A 23,624-nucleotide genomic window follows, 5' to 3' on the forward strand; every position below is an offset into this window, starting at 1 on the left:
TTTATAATCCATATTAATTCAGTGTTGGGATTCTCTGCTGAAGTTACAGCAGTAGTGGGATACTGAGGAGAGGATGTTCCAAATATAATATAGCTAACTTTGCTTTCTTATTTCTAGCTCGTGTACCAGCTTATTGCTAACTTAAATTACTATAAATTGATTGATATCCACATTTACATTGTAAAATAGATACTGTAATATATGCAAGAGCGCCTTTGGAAAGTAAAATATTAAATAATTTTAAATTATGCACACTTAATTGCATTGTTTTTGTATTTCATTATCCGATGAGCTTGCTTAAGTATCGCTGCACATTACCAATATTTACCGGTTAATACCAAATCCTGTCCTTGGAGGCGCACTGTGTGTTCAGACCGAATCCGTGACTGCTGGAAGCGGCTGTAAATCTGAACTGAAGTGGAGGAGTCGCTCTCTGTGCCCCTAGTTAAAGTCGTGTGAGGCTGAGAATTTATGCGTAAGGGTGCTGTTGGAAAAAAGAAATCATAAATAAAAGAAAAATCAGGTCAAGTGGTGACCGTACGCTGCTCCGTGGCTGATACTACGCGTTTCCTAAATGTTTTATTAAGGTCGCCCACCGAAGCGGTGGCTCCTGCACCCTTCCCGCCTCGGTTCTTGTTCCTGGCAGTTTACCTGGGCACACACCAGCGGCTTCCCAAGGGCCTCGCAGGCATTCCTTTGTTGGGGAGGAAACAGACACTCTGTTCCTTAAGGCAAATAATTTATTTCTGCAGGTTTTCTAGCCCTGGTGAAACGAAGGGATGGTTGCGTGTCGTCCCCCCCCTCCTCGTGTAAGGCTAATTTGTACAATTATGGGGTTAAAGACTGGATACAGCAGTGTTGGAAAACCATTAATTTTTTAAGAAAGCGTCGTATGATGGGAATACTAATGCACTAACTGTTTACAGCACTTCCTTATTTCCTCTTGTGTGCTGCCACCGGCAAATGCAGGCTCTTGCAAAAATAATAATAACTAAACATACTTTTTTTTTCTTTAAACATTGCCATTGTTGTAGCACCAAATTTAAGCACACTAAATAGATTTGCTGCTGCTTTAATCAGCGTGGAAATCCTACAGGCTGGTTTTAAAACCAGCAGTCTTTCTATTTTCTTTAGTGTACAATGAATATTTGTATGGCTTTCTTAACAACTTACGTTTTTAGGAGTCCGAGATAAGAGTTCCTTGACAGCATCACTGACGCCCAAACCAAGTGGAAGTGGATAATTCGGCCCCAATTTCACACTTGTAAGAAATGGACAGCTCTGATGGGCTGATGCTTCTGGGCACACACGGGTAGCGCGTGGAGGTGGAGCTGCCTCACACCAGTTCACCGGTGCTCTGCAACCTGGGCCAAAGCCCCCGAGACAACTTCGAGAGTGCCGGTAACGGAAGCGATATTTTCTTATTGTTTAATTGCACAAGGAATCCAGTACGTACTCTTCTTTTTTTTGTCTGGTCCAGCAAAAATTGTTGTATGCTCCTCGAGTGCCTGCTTATGGCTCCCCTTTCGAAGTGGAGTCACGGATTCAATATTTCATCTTTGCCGTTCAGCTTAAATCCCTGCTGTTGATATCGAAGGTTTTTGTTTGGAATTTAATTACGGCCCAAACTGGCGTGTTTATTAAGTGGCAAGAATATTTGAGGGTGTGTGCATAGTGTAGTACTCGCACGTTATGAATTTGATGGGAGCGTGAGTGGGAAGATATTTTTTAACTGTGAAAGACTCAAATTTATAACCCCGTATCTTGATGCTGTGAGCCTACCAGATTACTACTGGTTGCAGTTGTCCTGCCGGTTCCCGAGGCAGACGATGGGGCTGGAGCGAGCCCCGAGGTGCGTGGCCCCGAGGGTTGGTGTTCCTACCGAGGGAATTGCCTCGTTGGGTCAGATCGATGGCTTGCAGGGCCTGATGCTCTCTCTGTTGTCAATACCAGATGCTAGAGGTAAATGCAAGAAACTCTGTAGTCATTGGGGAATGGTTTTTCTAGGGGAAAAAAATTTTGCTGTCTGTGGCAGTGGTTGGTACATGCATGTCCTCCCACTCCACTTCATGTACTTTGTAGCCTGTGGTGCTCTTTAGTCTTTTGATTTTACTTTTTACCCTTGATTTTACTTGTTTTTGGCTTCAAGAATCGTGGAATGATTGAGGAAAGTGGTGCCCATGGTGCATTTCAAATAATCCAAATAAAATCTTCTAAATGCTGCCCTGTCAGCTTTGCTGTATGGACGTATTTTTTTGTAAAAGCAAATATTCCTCTCTGTAAGGAGGCCACTCGAATGACCTGGAGGACATCTGTATGATTTCATTCTCGGCTTTGAGAACTTGCTCTCCGATGGACGTCCTGTTCTCTGCCTAACTTTTTGTTTTTAGCAGAGCTGAATGAAACAACAGCAGACCTGGTTACTTTCCTCTTTATGTAAATTCATTCTCTGAATATTGTTTAGCTAAGTATTGCCTAAAAAACGTTTGATTATATCAAACCTAAGTGTCTCTTCGTTAATAACTTAATGCACCTGCCCTTTCAAGAGGGATTGGTTAAGGTGCCTCCTAGTAAATGCTGTTTCCATTAATGATATTTGGCAATCCAAAGACTAATGAGCGGGCTCCCAGCTCTGCAGGCTCGAGGCTATTTCATTAATTTGTCCATACCTTATTTCTCGTTTCTCAAGCTAAACCTTTTGAGGCTGCAGGTGTCTGCTTTACCTAACGTATGTTGTTGTTAGCTTTGGGTGCTCCGTTGCCATCATTTCAGTAATTTGCTGAATGTTTTTTTCGATAAAGCAGCTGCTTAAGAGTGAGAACAAGTTCCGGATTTACATCTTGCGACTAGCGTGGACAGCAAGGGCAAAGGAAATTGGAGAAAATACGATCAAAGTAGCCGAATTGCGTACATCCTTATGTGCCAACCCGCAGTAGATATAGGAGATATGGTTGTTGTTTTCTTCTCAAGAATTGTCACTGTCACAAAGGTCTTGGCTTTGCATCCATCCTGCTGGTGTTTGGCTTTTGCGTGTTCCACGATGAAGCACGGGTTGCATCTCTGAAACCTCCACGGCTGTTGGTGACTGCTGAAGCTCTCCCGTACCCCTAACTCCTCGGTCCTCATTGCTTCCTCCTGTGATTATTCAAAGTCTTTTGGACCCTGGAAAACATATCAGCTGTATGCTTTCTTTTTCATCTGATTCTGAAGGATCAATACTGAGGGTTAAGTAAATGGCTTTGCACGCTCTTTTAATTGTTTGTTTTGTTTTGTTTTTTTTTAAGCAATTGCGTTAGTATTTATGGTGTGGATTACAAAAAACAGTTTCTGTATATGAATGGTTTCCCAAACCATTTAGATAGGTTTTGTGGCCTTAAAAAATAAATAAATACAAAAAATCTGAGTGTCTTCCTTGGCTGGAAAGGCATTGAAATACAGCAGTGTGGAGGGTGCTGTCACACTTGTGTAACTGCTGGTCTGATCTGTGCTCTTTTCAAACTAAAACCCTGTTCCAGCGCAATGTGCCCTTGCACCCTTTCCCTCCTGTTGTTTCCGTACCCATCTGAAGGTACGAAGTCAACTGGAACGATCTGATAGAAAATGTGAATAACCATGCCACAGCTTTTATTTTGGAAGTTGCCTCCACTTCCCATTGGGCTTGCCTAGAGATTTTGGCCATTAGATAGGTATTGGGTGTAATCTGTGGCTTCTTCAGATTTCTTAAAGCTTTGTTTAAAATGTTAAAGGAGCTGAATGTGTGTGTGGGGGTGTTACTTACCCAAATATACATATGAGTATGTCCTTGGAGTAAATGGAAATGGTTTAGATAAAAACTGGTTAACTTACCTGTACCTGTATTAAAGTTACATTTTCTACAAGAAGGGTAGGAAATGCCTTGTGCATTTGTGCTGTAACATTAGACATAAATATCCGTATCTTGTATCTTTCAAGCCTTTCCAGAAGAGTAGGTGGACGCGGAGGAAAGGTCACGTTCCTCCTCCTGCCGGCCGTCCAAATGGCAAAGTGTCCTTGTCCGCTGACACTCAGGCCTTGGTCTGTCAAGCTCCAGGCAAGAGCTTTGGGTATTTTTTTATTTTATTTTTTTTAAACAGGTATTCTGTGTCTGTGGTGGTGTTAAAGGAACGGTTTGGTCAGTCCTTTGAGCGGCGTGTGACCTGCTGCTAGATCCGGAGCTAGGTGTGAGCGGGGTAAGGAGCCCGTTGGCAATGCAGCCGGTGGCCCTCGATTTCCATTCTCCTGCAGAGAACGCTGCTTATCAGACACCTATCAAGGTGCAGATGCTAAGAGGACAGAGTTATTTCTGGCCACAGCTCTGCGGCTTTTGGAGTGTAGTTGCCATTACTGACCATCTATCTAAATTGTCTTGTGACGTGAACCGTGCATTAACACATTCAGACTTGGGGAAAGGTAGAGCTGCATTTTATGCTCTAAGAAAGCCAAAGAAAGCGCTGGGGTGCAAGTGTGGCCTTCCTCAGTGCAGTTGTCTGAAAATCTTCCAAGTTTCTGTGCTCTGGGATGAGCTTCAAATGAGCTTGACGCTGATTTACAGGATACTGAAGAACTTTTAAAATCCTTAGAGGGGTTGTGGGAACGGCTAAGTAATGTTTGGCAGCTGCCACGTGCTTATTGTTTCCCGATCGCGCTTATTCCTGCAGTCATCCACCCACCAGCTTCTGATATTCTCTAGTAGCTTAATTGTCAGCTGTTTTTAATGCCCTTTTGTCTGAGCAGAGTTTGTCATCACAGGGAAATGCTATTGGGTTTTACCTGGAACAGTTCCATTTTTTTCCGATCCTCTTTCTAATAAATTAACTTTCCTCATTTTAAATGCTTCTTCCCCCAGAACAAACCCCTCCTACTTATAGAACTGCAATTTTTTACTGAAACATCATAAACTTCCCATCTGGGAGCTACCTAATTATATCCTACAATAATTCTATTGAATGATCTATAGCTCCACTTTTATTCCCTATTAGTATCTGCCTGATTGATGGCTAACCTAATCGATTGTTAAGGTCAAACGTCTTTATCGGCTGATGCCCAAATCTCTTCTTATTATGACTTAAAAGACCATTCTCTGCTCTGTTAAACTTCTTGTATTTGTTTTTGCACGGCAGAATAATAAAACTCAAGGTACAATTGCTGGTGAACGATATCCTTACGCAACATTTCGTCTGTTCTCAGGTGCAGTATTAAAAGGACGTGAAATATTGAGGTATCTGGGTTGAGCGGAGCGGCAGTAAGAAACACTTGATCATTGCTTTTCAGATTTGTTCTGTGAATAAGGTAGCCGTGATGTGAAATAAATTCCTTGCTTTTATGACAGCTTAATCATTTCTAAGGGTACAAATGCAGAACCTTAACAGCTTTCATTTTGGCTTGTGATGCTTACTGAGGTGTGGAGGAGATTAATGTGTGCTGCCGCACAAAGCCGGGATCCTTGTGCTTGCCTGGTATTTTGCTAAACTTTTTGTCTCCTTTGACAAGGGAGTTGAGTGTGGCTATCTGATCCTTGTTTGGGAACATACAGGTGTGATACAACAGCTCAGTGTCTGTGCAAACGGAGGGTGTGAGCGTATCCTCGTGTAGCCTCGGATCCGAAAATGGTGGAAGAGTGGTGGCAGTAAGAAGAGAATCCCAATAAAATGAGTACTTGCTTTTTTTTCCTCCGGGGTTTGTGGTAGCAGTCTGTTAGAAGATCCGTGTTTACCCCTGGATTTTCACGCATGCAAGTCTGATTGCAGACTGGCTTCTCACCTGCCGCTCACAAGTGTCCCCTCACCCTTTCCCAGTGCAGCTCCCTCCTCCGAGCATGTGCTGCGTCTGGCAGGGTGGCTGTCGATTCGTCCTGCTTTCCTTAAGATGCCTCTAACTGAATTAGTTGCCCAAGATTCCCTTACAGCCGATGGAGCCGCTTCATTCATTCATAAAGCTCGCTGTTATAAAAGTCTACTTTAGATGAGAAGAATTGCACGCCAGGCTCTATTTAAAGGGAAGGGGCTAATGATGTTGGATGGGTAACTTTTGCAGATAAAGCCAGCTCCTGGGGACCAGGTCACTGAGATACGTGGCTGTTTGTCATTGGCTTTTTTTGTGCATCTCCTTGTTTTATGAAATCGGATCGCTGCCGAATGCGAAATGATTAGCTGGCCCCACAGAGGGGATACAGGAGTGGGAGACTGCCCCGCTTTGTGGTGTGGTCATTAGGCACCTTCTAAAGCACTTCTTTAGATGAAAAGTTGTCCCCCCCCAAAACCGAACAGCGAAGTTGTCTCTGTGAAATGAGGCACCAGCTTGGTGATGGGGGCACTGGAGCATTTATGGCACAGGGGCTCAAACCTGCCCATCCCAGGAGGTTAAAATCCCGATGTTCCACTTCTGGGCAAGAGCTTTAAGTATTAGCTTGCAATGGAAGAGGAGAGGCAGTCTCATTCTCCTTGGCCCCGCTTTCTGGCTGCCGACAACTGAATGCCACCTCGGTGCCCAAACAATACAAATGCAACCTGTAAGTGGAGTGCTTTGCTAACTGCTTGCTGTCTTGCTGCTCGTCTTACGCTGTCTTAAAATGACGTTGTTGCTTTTTCCCTACCAAAGCAAGTGGTTTTGTTCCTGCTTCTGAGGACAGATGAGAGAGTTGTATCACCTTTGTGAGTTTAACATCTATACCCTACCGAAATGATGGGCATTTTGGAGTGAGATTGCCCATCTTGTAGCTCTGTGGTTCCATGAGTGGAACTGGAACCAGATGCTTTGCAGAAATAATGAAGTCATCCTTGTGCCTGTACTGGAATACAAGAGGATAGCAGAGTTAGAGGTGTAGGTGACCTGGTATTCCGGAGATTTAAGATTAAGGTTTATATTGGTAAGAAACCTGGATACAATTTGATTTCTAATCTTGTTCTACAGCTCTACTGTATAGGAGGAGAAGAAAACAACTACAGGAGAAGTCACTCTTGTTTAATGCTACAAGTTGGCATTTTATGCAAAGTTAGCAGCTGTTCTACCCAAAGTTTGTGTAGCTTCTACCAATCAAACACATTTTCCCAACATGGATGATATAGTTCTTCATTAGTGAGTAACTGGGATTCTGTCTGTTTTACTTCTGCTAGGTACGTGTCAGGTTGCGTTTGGATGGAGATAAAATGTAGGAAACCATTTCCGAAGTGTGCATTTGGTTTTTTTTTTTTTTGTTTGTCTTGGCTGCCACAACCTTTCAGTGTGGTTTCATCTGGAAGTACAGTGAAACTTGCATGACTGAGAGCTTAAATATCGAAGAGTTACGTGTTCGTAAACAAAATCCTCATGGAAGGCTTTTGGTAGTCTTGGGTATCTTTCAAGCTTCTAAAACTTGGTGGATCTCCTTCCTACCTTTCTACCTTTGCGTGGGAAAGTTTATTCATAGACTTGAAGCAGTTGCTTACCTGCTTAAGTCAGTCCTTAACCAGTCTTCTAACTAATTCATCTGATGGAGTCTAAATGAAGAAAATGTATTTTCCGTGTCTGCCAGCTTAGACGAAATTAGGAGAAATTTAGGTTAAAGCTTTTTCCAACAATAGAAACTAAAATATCAATATCTAGGATGTTGTAAATGCTCTGTTGGGTGGAATATGCATGTGAAAATACTTGATTCATTACATGGGAAGATGTTTCCCTGGTTCCATACGAATAAAAGCCACCGGTTCAATTTTACTCTTTAGGTCTAAGATTTTTTAGTTACCCCAGATTTTACTTTATAGCAGCATATTTCTTAAGAAAAATGTATTTAATTTAACATTTACTGTATGGTGCTGTATGTTTTTTTTTAAATTTTCATAAGGTACTGTTAATTGAAATGTTGTTTAATAAGGGTAATTTTTAAAAGCTTTCTAGAGTTGTATATTAAAATTTGAAAGGTGGTTAAACCACAAGAAAATGCTCTAACTGCTTTATAGGAGAAAAAGAAAATAAATAAAATGGTGCACTGTATTCTGCTGTTGTTTCTGTAATAGGAATATATTGTGTTCTGTTAACACTTCATTTAATTTTCTTTTAATTGTAGTTAATGATGAAGAACTAAAGAAAAGAATAGCTGAAGAATTGGCGTTAGAACGAGCCAGGAGAGACTCGGAAGCTCAAAAGAGGAGGTTTGTTTGTTAATAACAGTATTTAAAACAAACATGTACTTAAAGCTTTTATGACTACTCTTTATCCATTTATTATAAGCAGTTGAATTCTGTGCCTCAGGACAAAACAGCTGGGAAGACCTGTAGGCTATATTGCTAATTTTGATAGTAAATATATGTTAAAATCAACATATTTTAAAAATATATGTTAAAATAACTGACGTTCCCCTGTAAAAGCTGATATAAAATGCTGATCTGAATCCCTTTTGACCTTATGAACTGGACTTTTTTCTTCCCCAGTCTTTTAAGCTCAATTTTCATTGATTTCTCTTGAGTCCAAAAAGTCACTTTGCTATGTAGAGATAGAAATAGCTCGGGAGCGTTGTAGAGGTGGGTCACTTACAACCCTTCTGTTTTATCAAAAGGTAAATTTTAACAGCAGTAGAAATAGTAATTCCTGTTATATCTGTACATTTTAGATATTTCTCTGTGCTGCAGTGTTTTCAACTGCTTTAATACTCAATATCGCTTAGTGCTTTGAAGATACAAAGTGTGGTAATAAAACAGTTTATTAGCAGAAAACCTTTTTGGTATCATTCTTGTATATCAATACTTTTTTATGCGTGTTTTTTCAGAGCGTAGTTATTGCGAAAGAATCATGCAGAATGCAGCTGCAGAGCTTGGATGCAGCATTTTAAAAATATACTCTGTGACATTGTGTGGTACTGTGTTATCACTGGCAATTACAAAGTTCCTGTTTGAATTTGACTTCCTTTGGCTGGACAGTGAACTTGGTGGGCTGGTGTGGTAATTCATACGTTCTTTTAGCACTTTTCCTATAAAGGTAATATAACACGTAGGGTATAAATATTCACCTACACATTGGCCTGCCCTCTGAGAATGGGAAGAAAGGCTCATTATGATGGATTTTAAAAATTAGAATGTAATTAGTGCTGCTCAAACTGTCTGCGTATAGATCAGTTGTTTCCTACACATCATTATATTATTATTTAATTGTGTTAGGTTGATGGAGTATATAATTAGATAGGACTATATAAATGTCCCAGAAAATGAGTCAGGCTTTTTTAAAATCAGCAATAAAGGAAATCAATGGGATACTGAAATCTCTCCTCTTTTGAACTGGGCTTTGACAGGGAAACTTGTGTTGTATCCGAACTGAATGTCGACTGCTCAGATTTCATCTAAACACGTTTACAGTGTGGAATTATTTGTTTTGTAACTTCACTGTTTTACCACTTGACGCTTTAAATTAATTTAAATTAATAATTCTGTAATTTGGTTTTCATTGGGTGTGCATTGGTCTACAAAAGGAAGGAAGCAGGTTGACTTGTCGTATACCTGATCTTCTATTTTGTTGTGACTTTGTTGGCTAAGGAAGATGTTACATATGAAAAGGATCGTGTAAAGTCTTCCTGTTGTCCTAAAATTAGTTTGAAGAATCTGTGCTTTTGAAATACAAACTATCAAAATAAATTTAAAATAAAAATACCAACAATAAAATGACAAAAAGTTTTGGTAGCAGCTTTCAAATCATTTCTAGTTTTGGTTTTTAGAAATAACTTTACTTTCTACACAGTATACATAATTAAAAATATGCTTTAGCTGGAACGTAGAGGCTCTTTTCATGTTGGATAAAACAGTTTTAAAAGACGCAGATGTTTACTTACCTATTACTTGGTGTTTTAAAGTTTGAATTCTGTTTGAGGTTTGTGTTTTAAAAGCATTTGAGAAGCACTGCAGCTCCTGCAGACCGTGTTGTTCTGAGAAGGAAGCGAGTGCTGCTCTGTCGACCACTTTAAGAACAGATTTATGTTTTTCAGGATCAGAAATATACCGACCCCCTCCTGTTTTCTTCCAGTTCAGAAAGCAGTCTCTCCGTAATTCAGGCGCATGAGGAACGTCTGTGCAATGTTCCTCTTAAAGTCAGGATCCAAGCTTTTAGGCCTGCAATTTTCTGTACAACTTCATGTCTCAGTCTTGTGGATGCTCATGTACTTTTAGAGTCAGTATAATTTGTCATCATTACTGGACTTCAGTTTTGAAGCAAACACTCAAGAGCTAGGTGCATGTTGTTCAGGTAAGATGTTTTGTATCTTGCATGTCTGCCCAATGCAGAGTACTCTAGGTAATATAAACAAGACAAGGGAAAAAGACTACTTTAAACTGTAGTTATTTGTAGAAAGCATGCAAGCATATTGATGCAGTGTTGGAAAACAGAACAAAATCCAAGTTCTCAGCTATACTGTGCTTAAAACATGTATCAGAATAAAACTATTAACAGAGAACAGTTGATAGCATTTATATGTCAATAGTTACACATGGAAAAAAGGAAGTAAACGTAGGTTCCATAACCTATATGGAGGATGCAGTGTACAAATGCACCGGTGTTGTTTAAGGCTGGCTGGACTGGGGAGTGGCGGTGTCCCATATCCGTGTTGATAGCATCTTGTAGAACTGTAATTCACAAGCTCTCTGGGTTTATATTTCAGGCCCTTTGATAGGGAAATGAGGATAATGAAGTCTGACCCCTGAACCTTGACAAGAGATTCGTAACTTTTATCTGGGTAAAACCAAGTCAGAGTGCTCTACTTGTAGCTGAAGACTAGACCTTGCACTTCTGATCTGTTAAAAATGCAATTTGCTGACCTACTGCTTTTCTTTGTTGACTGTCTTTTAAATCACTTACTGATGATATGTGACACTGAGATCCATAATTAAAGCTTCTGTGGTTCTGCATCCATTTATGAATTTTTTTTTTACCAAAGATGGTGCATTTTGAATGTGTATGTTTTCATTCCTTTCTTGAAAACATTTTTTCTTATCGTTAAGTGTAAAGACGTTTAAGCATAAATATCTGAAACTTGCAACTGTTTGTCGTCTGATTGCAACTGCCTAATGGCTAATTTCAATACTGTTTGTATGCAGAGTATGACCACGTTTTGATCTGATTGCAAAGTATGTTCTACTCATTTAAGGAAGAATTTTGTAACTTTAACTTTCTTTATAATTTATTTATTCACACATACATATATAGTAAGAGTACTTCAGCTCTACTTTATAAAGTTAAGATCTGTCCTTATTTCTGGGATTAGAACCGAAGGCTGACTGTTCAGCTTGCATTATTGGTGGCATTAAAATACATTCATAATACATCAATTCCACAGTTCTTGTTCAAGGGGACTTTGAATAATAATAATTTAGACCCAACTTTAGACTGTGTGCCTAAATGGCCTGCCCACTGATCTTTCAGGTATTTGAGAATGCTGCTTCATCTTTTTAATCCCTTTTGTGTGTGATTGAATGTGGTTATAAACCTTTATGCTTCTTTGCTAGGGATATGGAGCTTGCTGAAACCTTTGGCTCTGTGAGAATCGGATAAAACCAGGAGGCTCCTTAAGAACTTAAATTTCCCCACAAATAATGATGAATCTTTCCAGGATTTTCTTCCCTCAATTTGGAAGTTCAAATTAGCAGCAGTGGAAACATAACATAAAGGTTAATAACCACCATCAAGGTAATGTGTGGGGCTTTTGGTCTGTTGGTGGAAATTTGAGCACTACCAATAGCAGAACTTCCGTATATCTAACTTTACTGAGCCAGGACACCACCTCATCTCACTTACTGTTTATACAGTCCTGCTAATGGACAAACATTCCTGGAAGTGCTTTAATAAAGCTGCCTTTTGGCAGAATTTCCCCAGGGAATACATCCACTTATTCTGATAGACTGGATGAATACAGTCACTGTCCATAGAAGTCTCTTTTCTTTCCATCTTCTTAAGTGAAAGCAATGTTTATCTTCTCAGAAGTGAGCAGAGTTGTATGTGAAGGAATGATCTGCTGGGTGGTGTTGGAGATGGGGTATTGGGATATTTGGTTGGACTAGTAGGTTGTTGTGCTCTCTGGGCAGTTAGGACTATTCAGTCCTGAATTTCACAATAAAACCATATTAACCCCAAACCCCTCTGAAGAGTCAAAGTTGATGCTGATTTATTCATTCTTTTACTCAGCCCAGCTATTGTTTCTCACTTCGGTTGTTGAACGTTAAAAAAGTTTTATCTTAAGAGTTTTCAGTTAGAAAAGTTAAACTGATTATTATGCAATTGCAAAAGAATTTGCAATGACTGCCTTAGTGGATGTGGCCAGTCAATGTGTCAGAGCTTCAATCTTAGGATAATATTCAAGGTAGTTTACAGGTTGTAATACTTTGAGTATTAGAACAAAAATAGAGTAATACTATTATTATAGTTGGAAATGATAGAGAACTTATATTCTGGAGAGAAGAGGGAAGAGTAATGTGCCTTTTTCTCCTAGAGAAAATATATTCTCAGTCTGTTTTCCATTTTATGTCAGTACCTACCAGTACTATGTCCTATCCCTGTAGTGTTCCAGAGAAACTCCACTCTTTGTAAGGTTTCTTATTCCTGAAATCAGAGTCCAAGTCGGTACCTTAATGATGCATGTGTGGCTTACTGGGCGGTTACTTTTGGCACTTTTAAAAGGCTTTTTGGGTGTGATTTTTGTTGCTACCTCTGTTGTGTATGGATCCTTCAGACCAAATGAAAAAGCAAGCTTTTGGCCCCTGTGAAATACATGCCACAACCTCTGCTACGCAGCTCTGGAAGAAAAGATTCCTAAAAATGAGAGAATAGGCACAAGAACCTGAGTTTGACATTTGTGACAGGTAAGAAAAGATAATTGTTGACATAGTTTCTTTTCCACGAAGTTCTTAACTTCTTTTCTCAAGTGTCATAATAGGAAGAGATGCCAAATTTGTGAAACTAGTTATTTGCCATGACATGAAATCATACAAAATATGACAACGAAACTTCCGAATCCTTTAGCTGTTTGGATTTCTTCCTGGGGTACAGTCTTACAGACATGGATCATTACGCTATGTCTTGTCACAGCTGTTATGCTTTATTTGAATCATTTTGTTAATGAGAGAGTCTTAAATAGCTTTGCTGTGTCAAAAGACTTTGAAGTAATTAAGAGCATTTAGAGTAGAATAGCAGAGTTCAGTTGGAAGGGATCTACAAAGATCATTGAGTCCAACGGCCTGACCACCTCAGGGCTGACCGAAAGTTAAAGAATGTTATCGAGGGCATTGTCCAAATGCCTCTTGAGTACTGACAGGCACGGGGCATCAACCACTTCACTAGGAAGCCTCTTCCAATGCTTGAGACTGAACGAGATGGTGCCGTGGCTCATGAACTTCGGCTATGAGAAGCTGCTTCTGGTCAGCAGATGCACCTGCTCCATCGAGATCTGCCGAGGGGTTTGCACAACTCACTGGACCGGTAGATAGGGGACAACGTGACAGTAGTAAGTGAGCCCTAGGGATCACAGAATGCACATTTGCAATACAAAAAAAAAAAAGTTTTAGGATGTTAGCATAAAGGCATTTATTATAAACTTTATCAATCATGAGATTTCCAGTTTTCACTGTTGTTGTGCCTCAGTATTTTTGTGGCTTGCTCTGTTTGCCTTACCGCTAGAACGTGGTACTGCAACTGTTGGACTTTCCCTGTTAACCTGAGTATCTGAATCTAAATTAGATATATTACTATAATATATATATTATAGATGGTATATATTATAGTGATATATAGTAACATATATAGTATACATAGTAATATTATAGTAATAATAGGTTGCTTTTTGCCTTTTCTCTGCTTACTCTGGACAAGCTCAGCAAATATGTAGTATATTTCCTAATTTCCCAAGAGGTCAATTTGTATGAGTAAAATATGAGTAAAAACTGTAAATGTTGTGGCTCTGGAGAACAAGCGTGGGGGAGGTAGCTGACTTTTTCTCCTCTGATCTTTAATGTGCAAAGTTTATCTGCCACATACTTTGTTCTTGAATATAGAACTAGAACTACTCATTTATCAGAATGTATGATGCCATGCTGATGGTGCCTGATAATTTTTTTATAAAGAGTTTGCATTACGAAAGGCAGAAGAAAAGATACCTTGAAAAAATGTTGTTCACTTTTACTATCATCAACATAATGATAAAAATTTTAGCTACTGTCAACCTTGTTAGACAACTAGATGCCTCCATTGAGATGTACATAAAAATACTTAAATAAGAGGCAAATGAAGGATGTGATTTCCCACAGAAGCTTTTCATAAATGAATACTTAGCATTTCCCCCCCTGAAAATCAAGGAAAATTCAGCCTTATTTATTTTGCAACTCATTTAGCGTGGGCTGATTATATTTGTGGGCTTTCAGTAGCTTTTGCTTGAGAAGTGTTTCCCGGCTTCCACTCTTTCTATATAATTTGGCACATGGTAAATATAGTTATATGTAGATTGAGGTGTTTTTGCAAAATGATGGTGCTTGACAGTCCGTTCAGTATTTCAGAAAGTTTATTTTGTTCAGGTCTTCGATATATATCTGCATATAATTTTGTTATCATGCTAAGTGTATGTTCCTGTGCAGTTTGCTGATGCACGAGTGTCCCAAGAGCCCTTCCCTATGTTTAGTTGTGCTTGAATTGTCCTACATTAATCTCCCACGATTCCAGCATTTGTTTCATAGAGTAACAGTACCTGCTGTAAGTAGGAATTTTAAGGTAGGGAAAGGCTTAAAGTAGGCTTTTGTTTGGTCAGTGGCCCTTCAGTAACTGTTTCTAGGTCTGCTCTAAAATTGTTTATAAGGCACAACGAAGGTAGAAATTTATAGGAACCAGCACTCAGCTTTATGTAAGTGTTGCTCAGAATCTTATTTAAAAGGATCCGATGTATGTAGACGTTACAGTAGTGTATGAAATATCTTTTAAAATCTCTGTTTAGATGGTCTGAACCCTGAAAGCTCAGTTCCATTTAAATAAGGGTCATGGCCCGGTGAGTTCTACAGACAAACGTTTCTGGCGTAGCCTCCACCAAAGCCAGCTGCTCAGCAGGGACGAAGGTGGAAGTTCTTCAGCTAGGGTCCAACGGGGTTGACCTAAAGATCTGAAGCACATACTTGAGCTTCTCCATGGGACTTCATCTGAAGCAGAGCAAGAAACGGCCCCCTGATCCCTTGTGGAGGGAATTGGGTGGGTGGTAGCTGTCAGCAGATGGGAAGTGGTGGTTGGAGACCAACAGTTCTCTGGCTGCAGTATGGAGAGTGTTTCAGTATCTCCTAACTACCTCGTACTATAGCTACAAGCCTGTATTCTGTTTTGTAGTCTTATTCAGTCTTTGCCCAGCTTCCTGGGCCTTCTAGTGAGTGCTTAATGCAATCCCTGTTCTCACTTCCCTGGATTGGCTTCTGCTTACTTTAGGTGAGGTCAAAAAAGCAATTAGTTGGTAATGGCTTTTTTAAAGTTTTGCTGTGCTTTGACTATCTCATCTCCTATGACTTCTTTGGAAAGCTTTTGTCTTGAAAGCCACTTGAAAAATGTTTTTTGTTTCTTTTTTCTTTTTTTTTTTGAATAAAACAGATCATAGATTTTCAAACATTCCCTGGTAATGAATTGTTGGAGTCTGTTCTACTTGGCTAGCTGGGCTCCATATGGTGTGGTATTTTATCTGTCATTAGCCAGATAACTTATTGCAGCCTCTGTATTTCTAAACATCCTCATCTGTTTAAAGAAAATCTTTCTAAACTCTAAATCAGCTTTTAAAAATATGTACACAGTGGTGCACAAAGGTGGCTCTCAGTGGTAGGTTATCAGATTGCAGCCATTAGTTTCTTTTTTTTTTCTTTCTGTGCTTGGGGAGGGTCTCTGTAACTGCGATTCACTTACGGTTTAATTGATACTCTGATGTGTCTGAGTGCTTCCCCCCCGACCTTGTTTTGGCATGTCTCAGCAGTGCGTTGCATATATGACAGGCTCTTAGTAAACTTCACGGAGTGGACAGCTTTTGCAGAAAAGAACAACAAATCCTCCAGTGCAAATGCAAAGTGAAAGAAGGATGAAGAACAATATTAGAGGAGAACCCTTTGGGAAACTACTCACCAAAAATGTTATATTAAAATCAATACTGGGGCTCGACCTTTTTGTGGTACTGTATATTTTAAAGCTTACTATTGATTTCTGTTTTAATAACATGCTTATTATAGTTTACTGGCACAGGTCTGCAGAACATAAAGGAAAATAAAATGGTTTATTTAGAATATTCATTTTATATTTTACTGAGATTTTAATTTATGAAGAACACATTAATTTATTTTCAGTTCATATGGGTAGTGCATTAAATGTGATGAAAAATTTTTGAAGTAGGTTTTTTTTTCTTCCTAAACGATTCTATTTTCCGAGGTAATTAGCTATGTCAAATTGGGAGAGTGACTTTTTCTCCCAGTATTCTTCCCACAGGGGACAAAAAGCTACTTTGTTAGTCAGAAAATAGTTATAATCTAGTATTCTGCCACAGGGGCCTCTTGATAGTGTGAAAGTGTGAAAACAGTCAGGAAAATTGTCTCATCCCTACTGCTGACAGGATAGAAAGCTGTAAATACTTCCGTGAAACTGCAAAAGTGAATACAATTGTTTCAACTTCTGCTAGGTCAGGGATAAGAATTTTATATCGTCTGACATGAGTGACCGTACTGTTTTTAAAAAGAGGCTAAAGTTGGTAATTGGGTTTAGGAACACAGGCGTCGTCACAACAGGGCCGTGCTGGAGGCTTGCCTCCTGTGGTAGGCCTTTCTCTGACAGGGTCTCCATGAAGTACTGCAGAGGTTCAAGAACTGTCTAAAAATACTATTGAGAGAAATTATTTGTAGACCAAAGTTTCTCCATTACTGTTGTCATTCCTGGAGGAAAAAATAAAATTAAATTGCACACTAGTATAAGAAGCTCTGCGTGTGAAGTACAGCTCGGCTGTCAGCACTGCCACATTTATGTAGCCTGTGGAGAATTGCTCTTTGTTCGTACACCTTCATGCAGTGTGACTTGTCTTCAATGGATGCTTAGCCTTTTTCTAATATAATATTCAGTGTATTAGGAAAAAAAAATGGCTACTGATTTGAGAGAACAAAACTTGGTCGTTTATAGTTACAAACAGGAGTTTGGAAGAGAAGCCCTAAATTGCATATAAACTGGAAAGGGAGGCTAATGAGACAGCTAGAAGGGGCCTCCCGTCTCTGAATGCGACATGCACATATGTGCAACTCATGTTTCATATTTGAAGATGTATAGTTCGTTGCACACTAGAGAGAGGACTTAAAATAGCAGTTGGATAGAATTGTCGAGTAAGCTTTTATGGAATGGGACATCTGATTACACAGCGATGTGGTGAGGGCTGTTCACTTAGGAGAACAAAATATACAATTTTGATGTGTGTGGCTGTTTACAAAACAAAACAACAAACAGAACCAAAAAAATATTTGCTTTGGCTGTCCAAAGGGGCAGTTCAGCCTCAGGGCTGGGGAGCATTCAAGGAAAAAGGGACAAATTTTGGCATTGCTTCCACAAGTTCAGTTTCTCCTATTCTCCCTTCCTGGCCGTGCACTTCACCCCTCTCACAGCAGAAGTATCCCACGTCCTGTCTGACACCCAGCAAAAGATTTAGATGTGAATTTATTCTTCGATGGCTGTAATGTTACTGAGGTCTGGAGGGTTACGGGATAACACTGCTCTGCCAGAGGAAAAAAAGGAACGGGCAAGGTCAGGCTGGGTCAAGATCCTTTGCATGTGAGGGAAGTAACTAAGATTAAATGTGAAGATGTTTGAGGTTTTGTCCAAGATTTTCCTGTAAAACACTGCTACGGTCAGGTGAGGTATTGTAACTGATCCCTCTTCCAACAGCCAACTGTTGAAGAGATAATTTTATAATGGGGGTGAAGTCACCTGAATGGGATTGCATTGCACCTTTTGTTTTTTATAACCTTCAAAGCGTAACGCATTATCTTACCTGCAAAATGCTTAGGAAACAAAAATGTTTGCAGGCATGCTGCTTAGGAGGATGAAAGTTTGGAGATACCAGACTGTCAGAGGAGCCCGTATTGTTTTCTTTGTTGTTTTCTGGGAAGAAAAAACGATATTTGGCAACGGTCAAGTTACTCTCCAAGATTCTGTTATTGGTCCCACTCTCTTTATACTGTTACGTCTGGTGCTCAGTATATGCAGGGATGAATCTTGGAGACAGGAAGTAGAAATTGGAGAAAGCAGTGCTATAATTCACTCCTACCTTTATAAACCCCCCATTTTCAAGGGATTATTTTTCACTTTGATTTTAAAACTTGGCATCTCAGCTGACAATGGTATACGAAGCTTCATCTTGATAAGTTTATTTCTCAGGGAGATTGGAAAATGACTTGAAGCCAGTGAGTTTATTTGGAGAGAGCATCAACAAAAATAACACTGCTTCATAGTTTTATAGTTTTAGATTCAAGGAGGGAGGAGGGAAACTATTCCCCCATGGCAATTTAAAACAAATCTTTGCTTTCAAACTGCTGAGCTCTTTCATTTTGAAAAGTAGCAAATAAGTAGACATAGCAGAGAAACACTTCAAAAAAAAAAGGTAACTACCCCTTCACTTTAATGGAGAATTAATGTTGTCATAATTTCATGACTGCCTTTGCAGATCCCAAGAGGAGTGATATTAAATTGGAAAGTAATTTCAACTGGAGTTATGAGAATATCAAGAAAAGTCTCAACTAAATACTTATACAAATTATGTAAAACAGTTTTACTATTCTGATTTAGGTTCTCTGCATGCCTCTGGCATAAAGGTAGAAATTTGTTCATCTATTCTGTCTTTATATAATACTGATTTATATGCACATATTTTAAAAAACAGTGGCCATATGAAGTATAATTACAACCCCCCTGTTTAAACAGCCTTCCCTTGTTCCTGCTTACTCTTCTGCTCAACCACCTCTATCCTACCCTAGAAAAGGAGGACAACCGACAAAACACCAAGCACCCCAGAAAGAAAGTTAACCCAGCCAACTTCGGTAAGGTATCAGCACACCGACAGGAGTTAGCGTCCATTTTGCACTAGGTATTAACAAGCTGTCTGTGGAAGTCTTGTTGATAAATTGAAGAGCTGTATATAATTACAAGTCTTGAAATTAGTGTCTTTGATCTCTTGATCAAGCACTGGCACATAAAATAACATGGCCATTAGCAAAGATTTTCAATTGACAGATGTTATGCTGAGGCTGGAGGGCAGGGAAAAGGAAATGAATGAAATGTTCAGCTGAATGTTATTGCTCGAACCTCATTGTTACGGGTGATTTTAGAAGTACAGCATTTGAAGCAGAGGACGATCGAGAGAACAGAGAAATGGTTAAGCAGGTAGGGTGGAACATAGTTTTACCAAGATAAATTGGGCAGAGTAGGTTGGTGTTCTCTTGGGTTGTATAAAAGGCTAAAGAAGGACAGCAAACCAGATTTCATACTGTAAAGCAGAACACTCAGTATCTTGCTGTCTTGGATATTAATACCAGACACAAAAATCCCCCAAACTAATGCCAGAACTGTAAAATGATTTGGGACTGACCAAAGATGAGATTGTAATGGAATGTATTTGAGGGAAGAATTGACATTGTATTGAAAGTTTGTGTTGCTTAGGGATTGATTTTGTAATTACCACCACTTTCCTACTTTCAGTATATTTTCTATATATTTTTTGAAAATGTATTTTCAATATATTTTCCAATGAGTGATCCACAAATTTGGACCTCCTAGTCCATATCCTGAGTGTGTAACATGGCCTCTCTCGTTTTCTCTTCTTCCTCCTGTTTCTGCATTTTAACTTGGCTCTGAGCTATTGGAAGTTGCCTGGCTTCTATGGCCAGTCAGCTGGTATGGTTTCAGTGGTACTGGCAAGTGCCTGGATACCCTTTGCTTGTGTAGTCCAGGGGGAAGCCAGACACCGGGTCTGGAATACGTCGGGTTAGATGCAAAGGGCTCAAATTTTGCAGCCTGCTGGTGTGTAGCACAAACTGCCGTACTCAAAATTGTTTGGTGGGACAGGGAAGGGGAGCACTGCTGGCACCTTGGATCTCTCTTCTCTCCCTCTACACACCATCACCATTAGAGCTTTTGATGATTTGCAGTGAATTTGTGATAAGAATTTTGATTGTGAATATTGTGGTCTCTAGTGAGTATAGCAATTCTGATCCACGTATTCCCACTTGAATAGTTTTGGACTAAGCAGCCATCAAGTGATTGCAGATTGGGATTTGATGACCTCCATGTTCGCTTTCTTTGATTTTTATAATGCCATGTTTTTAAAGCTTTAGCATTTTTCCTTTGCCTTGCTTCATTTCTATTTTACTGGTCCTAATTGTCTCTTACTTAATAAAATCTGTTTAGTATGGAGAGGTCGCAAAAACAACTTGGGTGGAACATAATTTTGGGGAAGATGTATTCCAATCTTAAATTTAGAAGAGGTTTCTGTTCTCCTACGGATGTTTTTTAGTAATGGTTTGGGTTCTCCTCCCTTCCCACAACAGGGCAGTGCATAATCTATAATACAAGTCACATGTAATGTCACCAAAAGAACACAGTCAAATAGAGAAAAAAACACTACATTTTTCCTATCTGTTACAAGTGGGCAGTAGATAATGCAAGAATTGAAGGTAAAAGGTTTGCTTTATATAACGTGGATGTGTGGTGCAGAGGAATGATGTTTTCTGTTAACTTTTGCATAAACTGAAATAGAGATGAGTTTTTTTTAAACGTGCAAATAATGCTGGGAAATCTCTTCAATTCAGCAGAACTTTTTTGTATTGTCATTCTGAGACTTTGCTAGAGAAAGAAGCATTGCCAGTGATTCTGTGATTCAGGTAATTTATTTTTCACATCTCTGGCCTTAACCATGTTTTGTAGAAGCAGATAAGCATTAGGTAAGTAATGTATCTGAATTTGCAGCCTGGTGAATTTGAGTAAGAGAAATATCCATTTCACACTTCCCAGTTTAAGTTTAGGTTAAAGGTTTTCCTGATTTCTCGAGCGTCTTTTCAAATCCCTTGTCAGCAACAGTGATTTTCAACAACATTCGTATAGCACATTCAGTATGCATTCATTAAATATTGAAAGTCAGTACTGGGAAACATTATTCATTCATTAATATTGCATCGTGGCCTAAACTGCATTGTTCAAAACATTTTTGGATGTTATGCAAGGCTGTCAGAATGCATTAACATTCTTGGTTGCGTCAAACTAGGCAAAAAAAAAAAGATGAACGGTTTCCACTGTAAATACGTTGTACTCTTATTTTTAGTCAGTGTAAGCTTTGTGAATTCTCAGTGTAAGGAATTATACAGATATACTTTTTCAGTGCTGAAGTGTTGGAGTTTTATATCTTTTTACATGGACTTCATATGTCAGGATTGTTTCCAGCTTTTAAGACCAACACATCTTTAGATTTTTCTACATTCTGTAGAGAAAAGGAGGGGATGACTCTGATTTTCCCAGTAGTGGACTTTGAAACAGGAAATATTTTGATTTTGGTTCGCTGGAGGTAATGAAAAATGACACGGGTCATGCTTTGGACTTGAGTGAGTTTATCTTGGATCACCACAAATCCATCGGATTGTGTAACTTGGAGCTGTAATAAAGATATAACAACTGGCAAGTAATCATTTCCCTGAAAAGTAACAAAAAGAAAATGTTTAATCTTTGATAGCGTAATAAATTTTCAGTATCTGGAAATAAGAAGGGCTGAAAATGATACATCGCTGTATTTGCTTTTAATACTGTATTGTTTGCCAGTTTTGGATTTCCCGTGCATTGTGGATTAGTTTGGAATAAAGCACGTAGTGGCCATCGAATCTCAAGACTCACAAAGCTGTTGGTGTTTTTCTTTTCTTGTTTTGCTCTTTAGCATTTTCTCAGTGTTGTTGTTGTCCATGAATTAAAAGGTGCTTTTTCATTAGTGATAATGTTTAATGTCTGCAGGTGTTTTTCAAGAATGACAGAAATGGATATTTCGAAGTAAACAATTGAGCGAATTCTTCTGGATTGAGGCTTAAATTATTCATCTTGTTAGTGTGGCTAACGTGGTTCATGCTGTGCAAGATTACAGTACCATGTCGTAAATTCAGATGGTATAATTAACAGTTTTATTTTCCTGAACCCATTTTAAAAATGGATCTGAAAAGGATAAAAGGACAGAAGTTTTATTTCTTCTCAGAGTTTCTGTTTCTTCAAAAGGGATTACAGGAAATGTACCACTTGTCCCATTAGAGAGGCTTTGGGCTTTGTTGTTTGTTTCTTAAATTCCTGATTCTGCTTCACAGTGACTGGAGAGTGGAGCTGGTTGGGAATTTTGACCTCATCTTTTTTTTTTTGGACTCTGTATGATAGCTGCCAGTTACTCATTTTAAGTCATTACTCAATTCTGTATTTTTTTTGCCAGTATACGCCCACGAAATAGTTGCATTTAACCCTAGTTCCATTTGAGCACAAATAGCTAAGCTGATCTTTAAGGTCCCTTCCTATCCAAACCATTCTGTGATACGTACAGAAAGTTTAAAAGCATGAGAATTAAAATAGCTGGTTTCTACGTAAGATTTTAAATATACATTTATTCGATTTATTTCTTAATATGCCTCCGTTTAGGCAAATTTGCTTTCCCTCTACTGTCAACCTCAGTAGATGGCCGAGATGCACAAAGCATTTGACATTTTATGTTCCGTGGTAGTTGTGATGGGCACCGATAACTGATGGTGTGGTTGGGTGCTAGCTGGGTGGTCCCACCTGCAGCCTGTTCTGGTGACAGAGCGGGACAGCATCACTGCCGTGATATTCCAGGGGTTCTTCCTTAAGGTCTGGACGAGTCAGAACCTCTAGAAAGAGATTTTCCTTCTGGAGGAGTGGGGTAAGCGTTTCAGGCTGGCTTACCGTGCTCTGACAAGTCTGGTGTATCCACGTGTGGGTTCTGTTACTTGCATGTAGCGTGTTCGTAATTAGTTCAAAAGCCACGTAATAAATGCCAGCCACCTGGAATATTACAATCACTGCTTTTATAGAAAAAACTAAAGATTAATAAAAAAAAGAGGAACACAGAAGCGAGAAGATTATTCTGCTAAAGCCAGGTATTTCCACTTTGGCTTTGTTCTGAAGATCCACTCAAAGGAGACGGTTAGGACAGATGTTTTGGCCATGCCTAACTTTTGATTTTTTCCCTCAATCCCTCCTGCCCAGCCCCACAAAATCTAAATGTAAGAACAAATTGGCTTGCATGTAGGTGAGCAGCTGTCAGATATCTTACTTATCTGTTGCCTGGTGGGTGCAAGATCACTCCTTCAGAATAATGTGATAGGTTTAATGTTTGGCTTGAACAGAATCTGATTTAGATGGAGTGTCCTGTAAACATTGTTTTGATTAAAAAGACCTCAGGAATGAAGCAGTCAAAAATTATGGTAAGACCTAAATATGATAACTAAAAATATCCAAATTCTTATTTGCTTCTGTTTGTCCTGAGATCCATAAATCTTTGGTGAATGTTATATCACAACTTACCTAGCCTCCTGTAGTTTCTTCCATTTCTTTTCTTTTCATGTGTGTTTTTTTCCTTGTGACAGGAA

General features: G+C 39.2%; 1 protein-coding gene across 5 annotated transcripts in view; it reads left to right on the forward strand.

Annotated features, from left to right (window-relative positions):
• The window catches only part of CHCHD3 (coiled-coil-helix-coiled-coil-helix domain containing 3), a 149,767-nt gene that overhangs the window by 18,075 nt on the left and 108,068 nt on the right, over positions 1-23,624 (forward strand). For all 5 annotated transcript variants that reach the window (XM_080578089.1, XM_080578090.1, XM_080578087.1 and 2 more), the window contains one exon: positions 8,060-8,144. In XM_080578089.1, coding sequence (XP_080434215.1) covers positions 8,060-8,144 — 85 coding nt within the window. The remainder of the gene's footprint in view (positions 1-8,059; positions 8,145-23,624) is intronic.

This window comes from Anser brachyrhynchus (genome assembly GCF_964034855.1).
Source record: "Anser brachyrhynchus genome assembly, chromosome: 1".
Lineage (NCBI taxonomy): Eukaryota > Metazoa > Chordata > Aves > Anseriformes > Anatidae > Anser > Anser brachyrhynchus.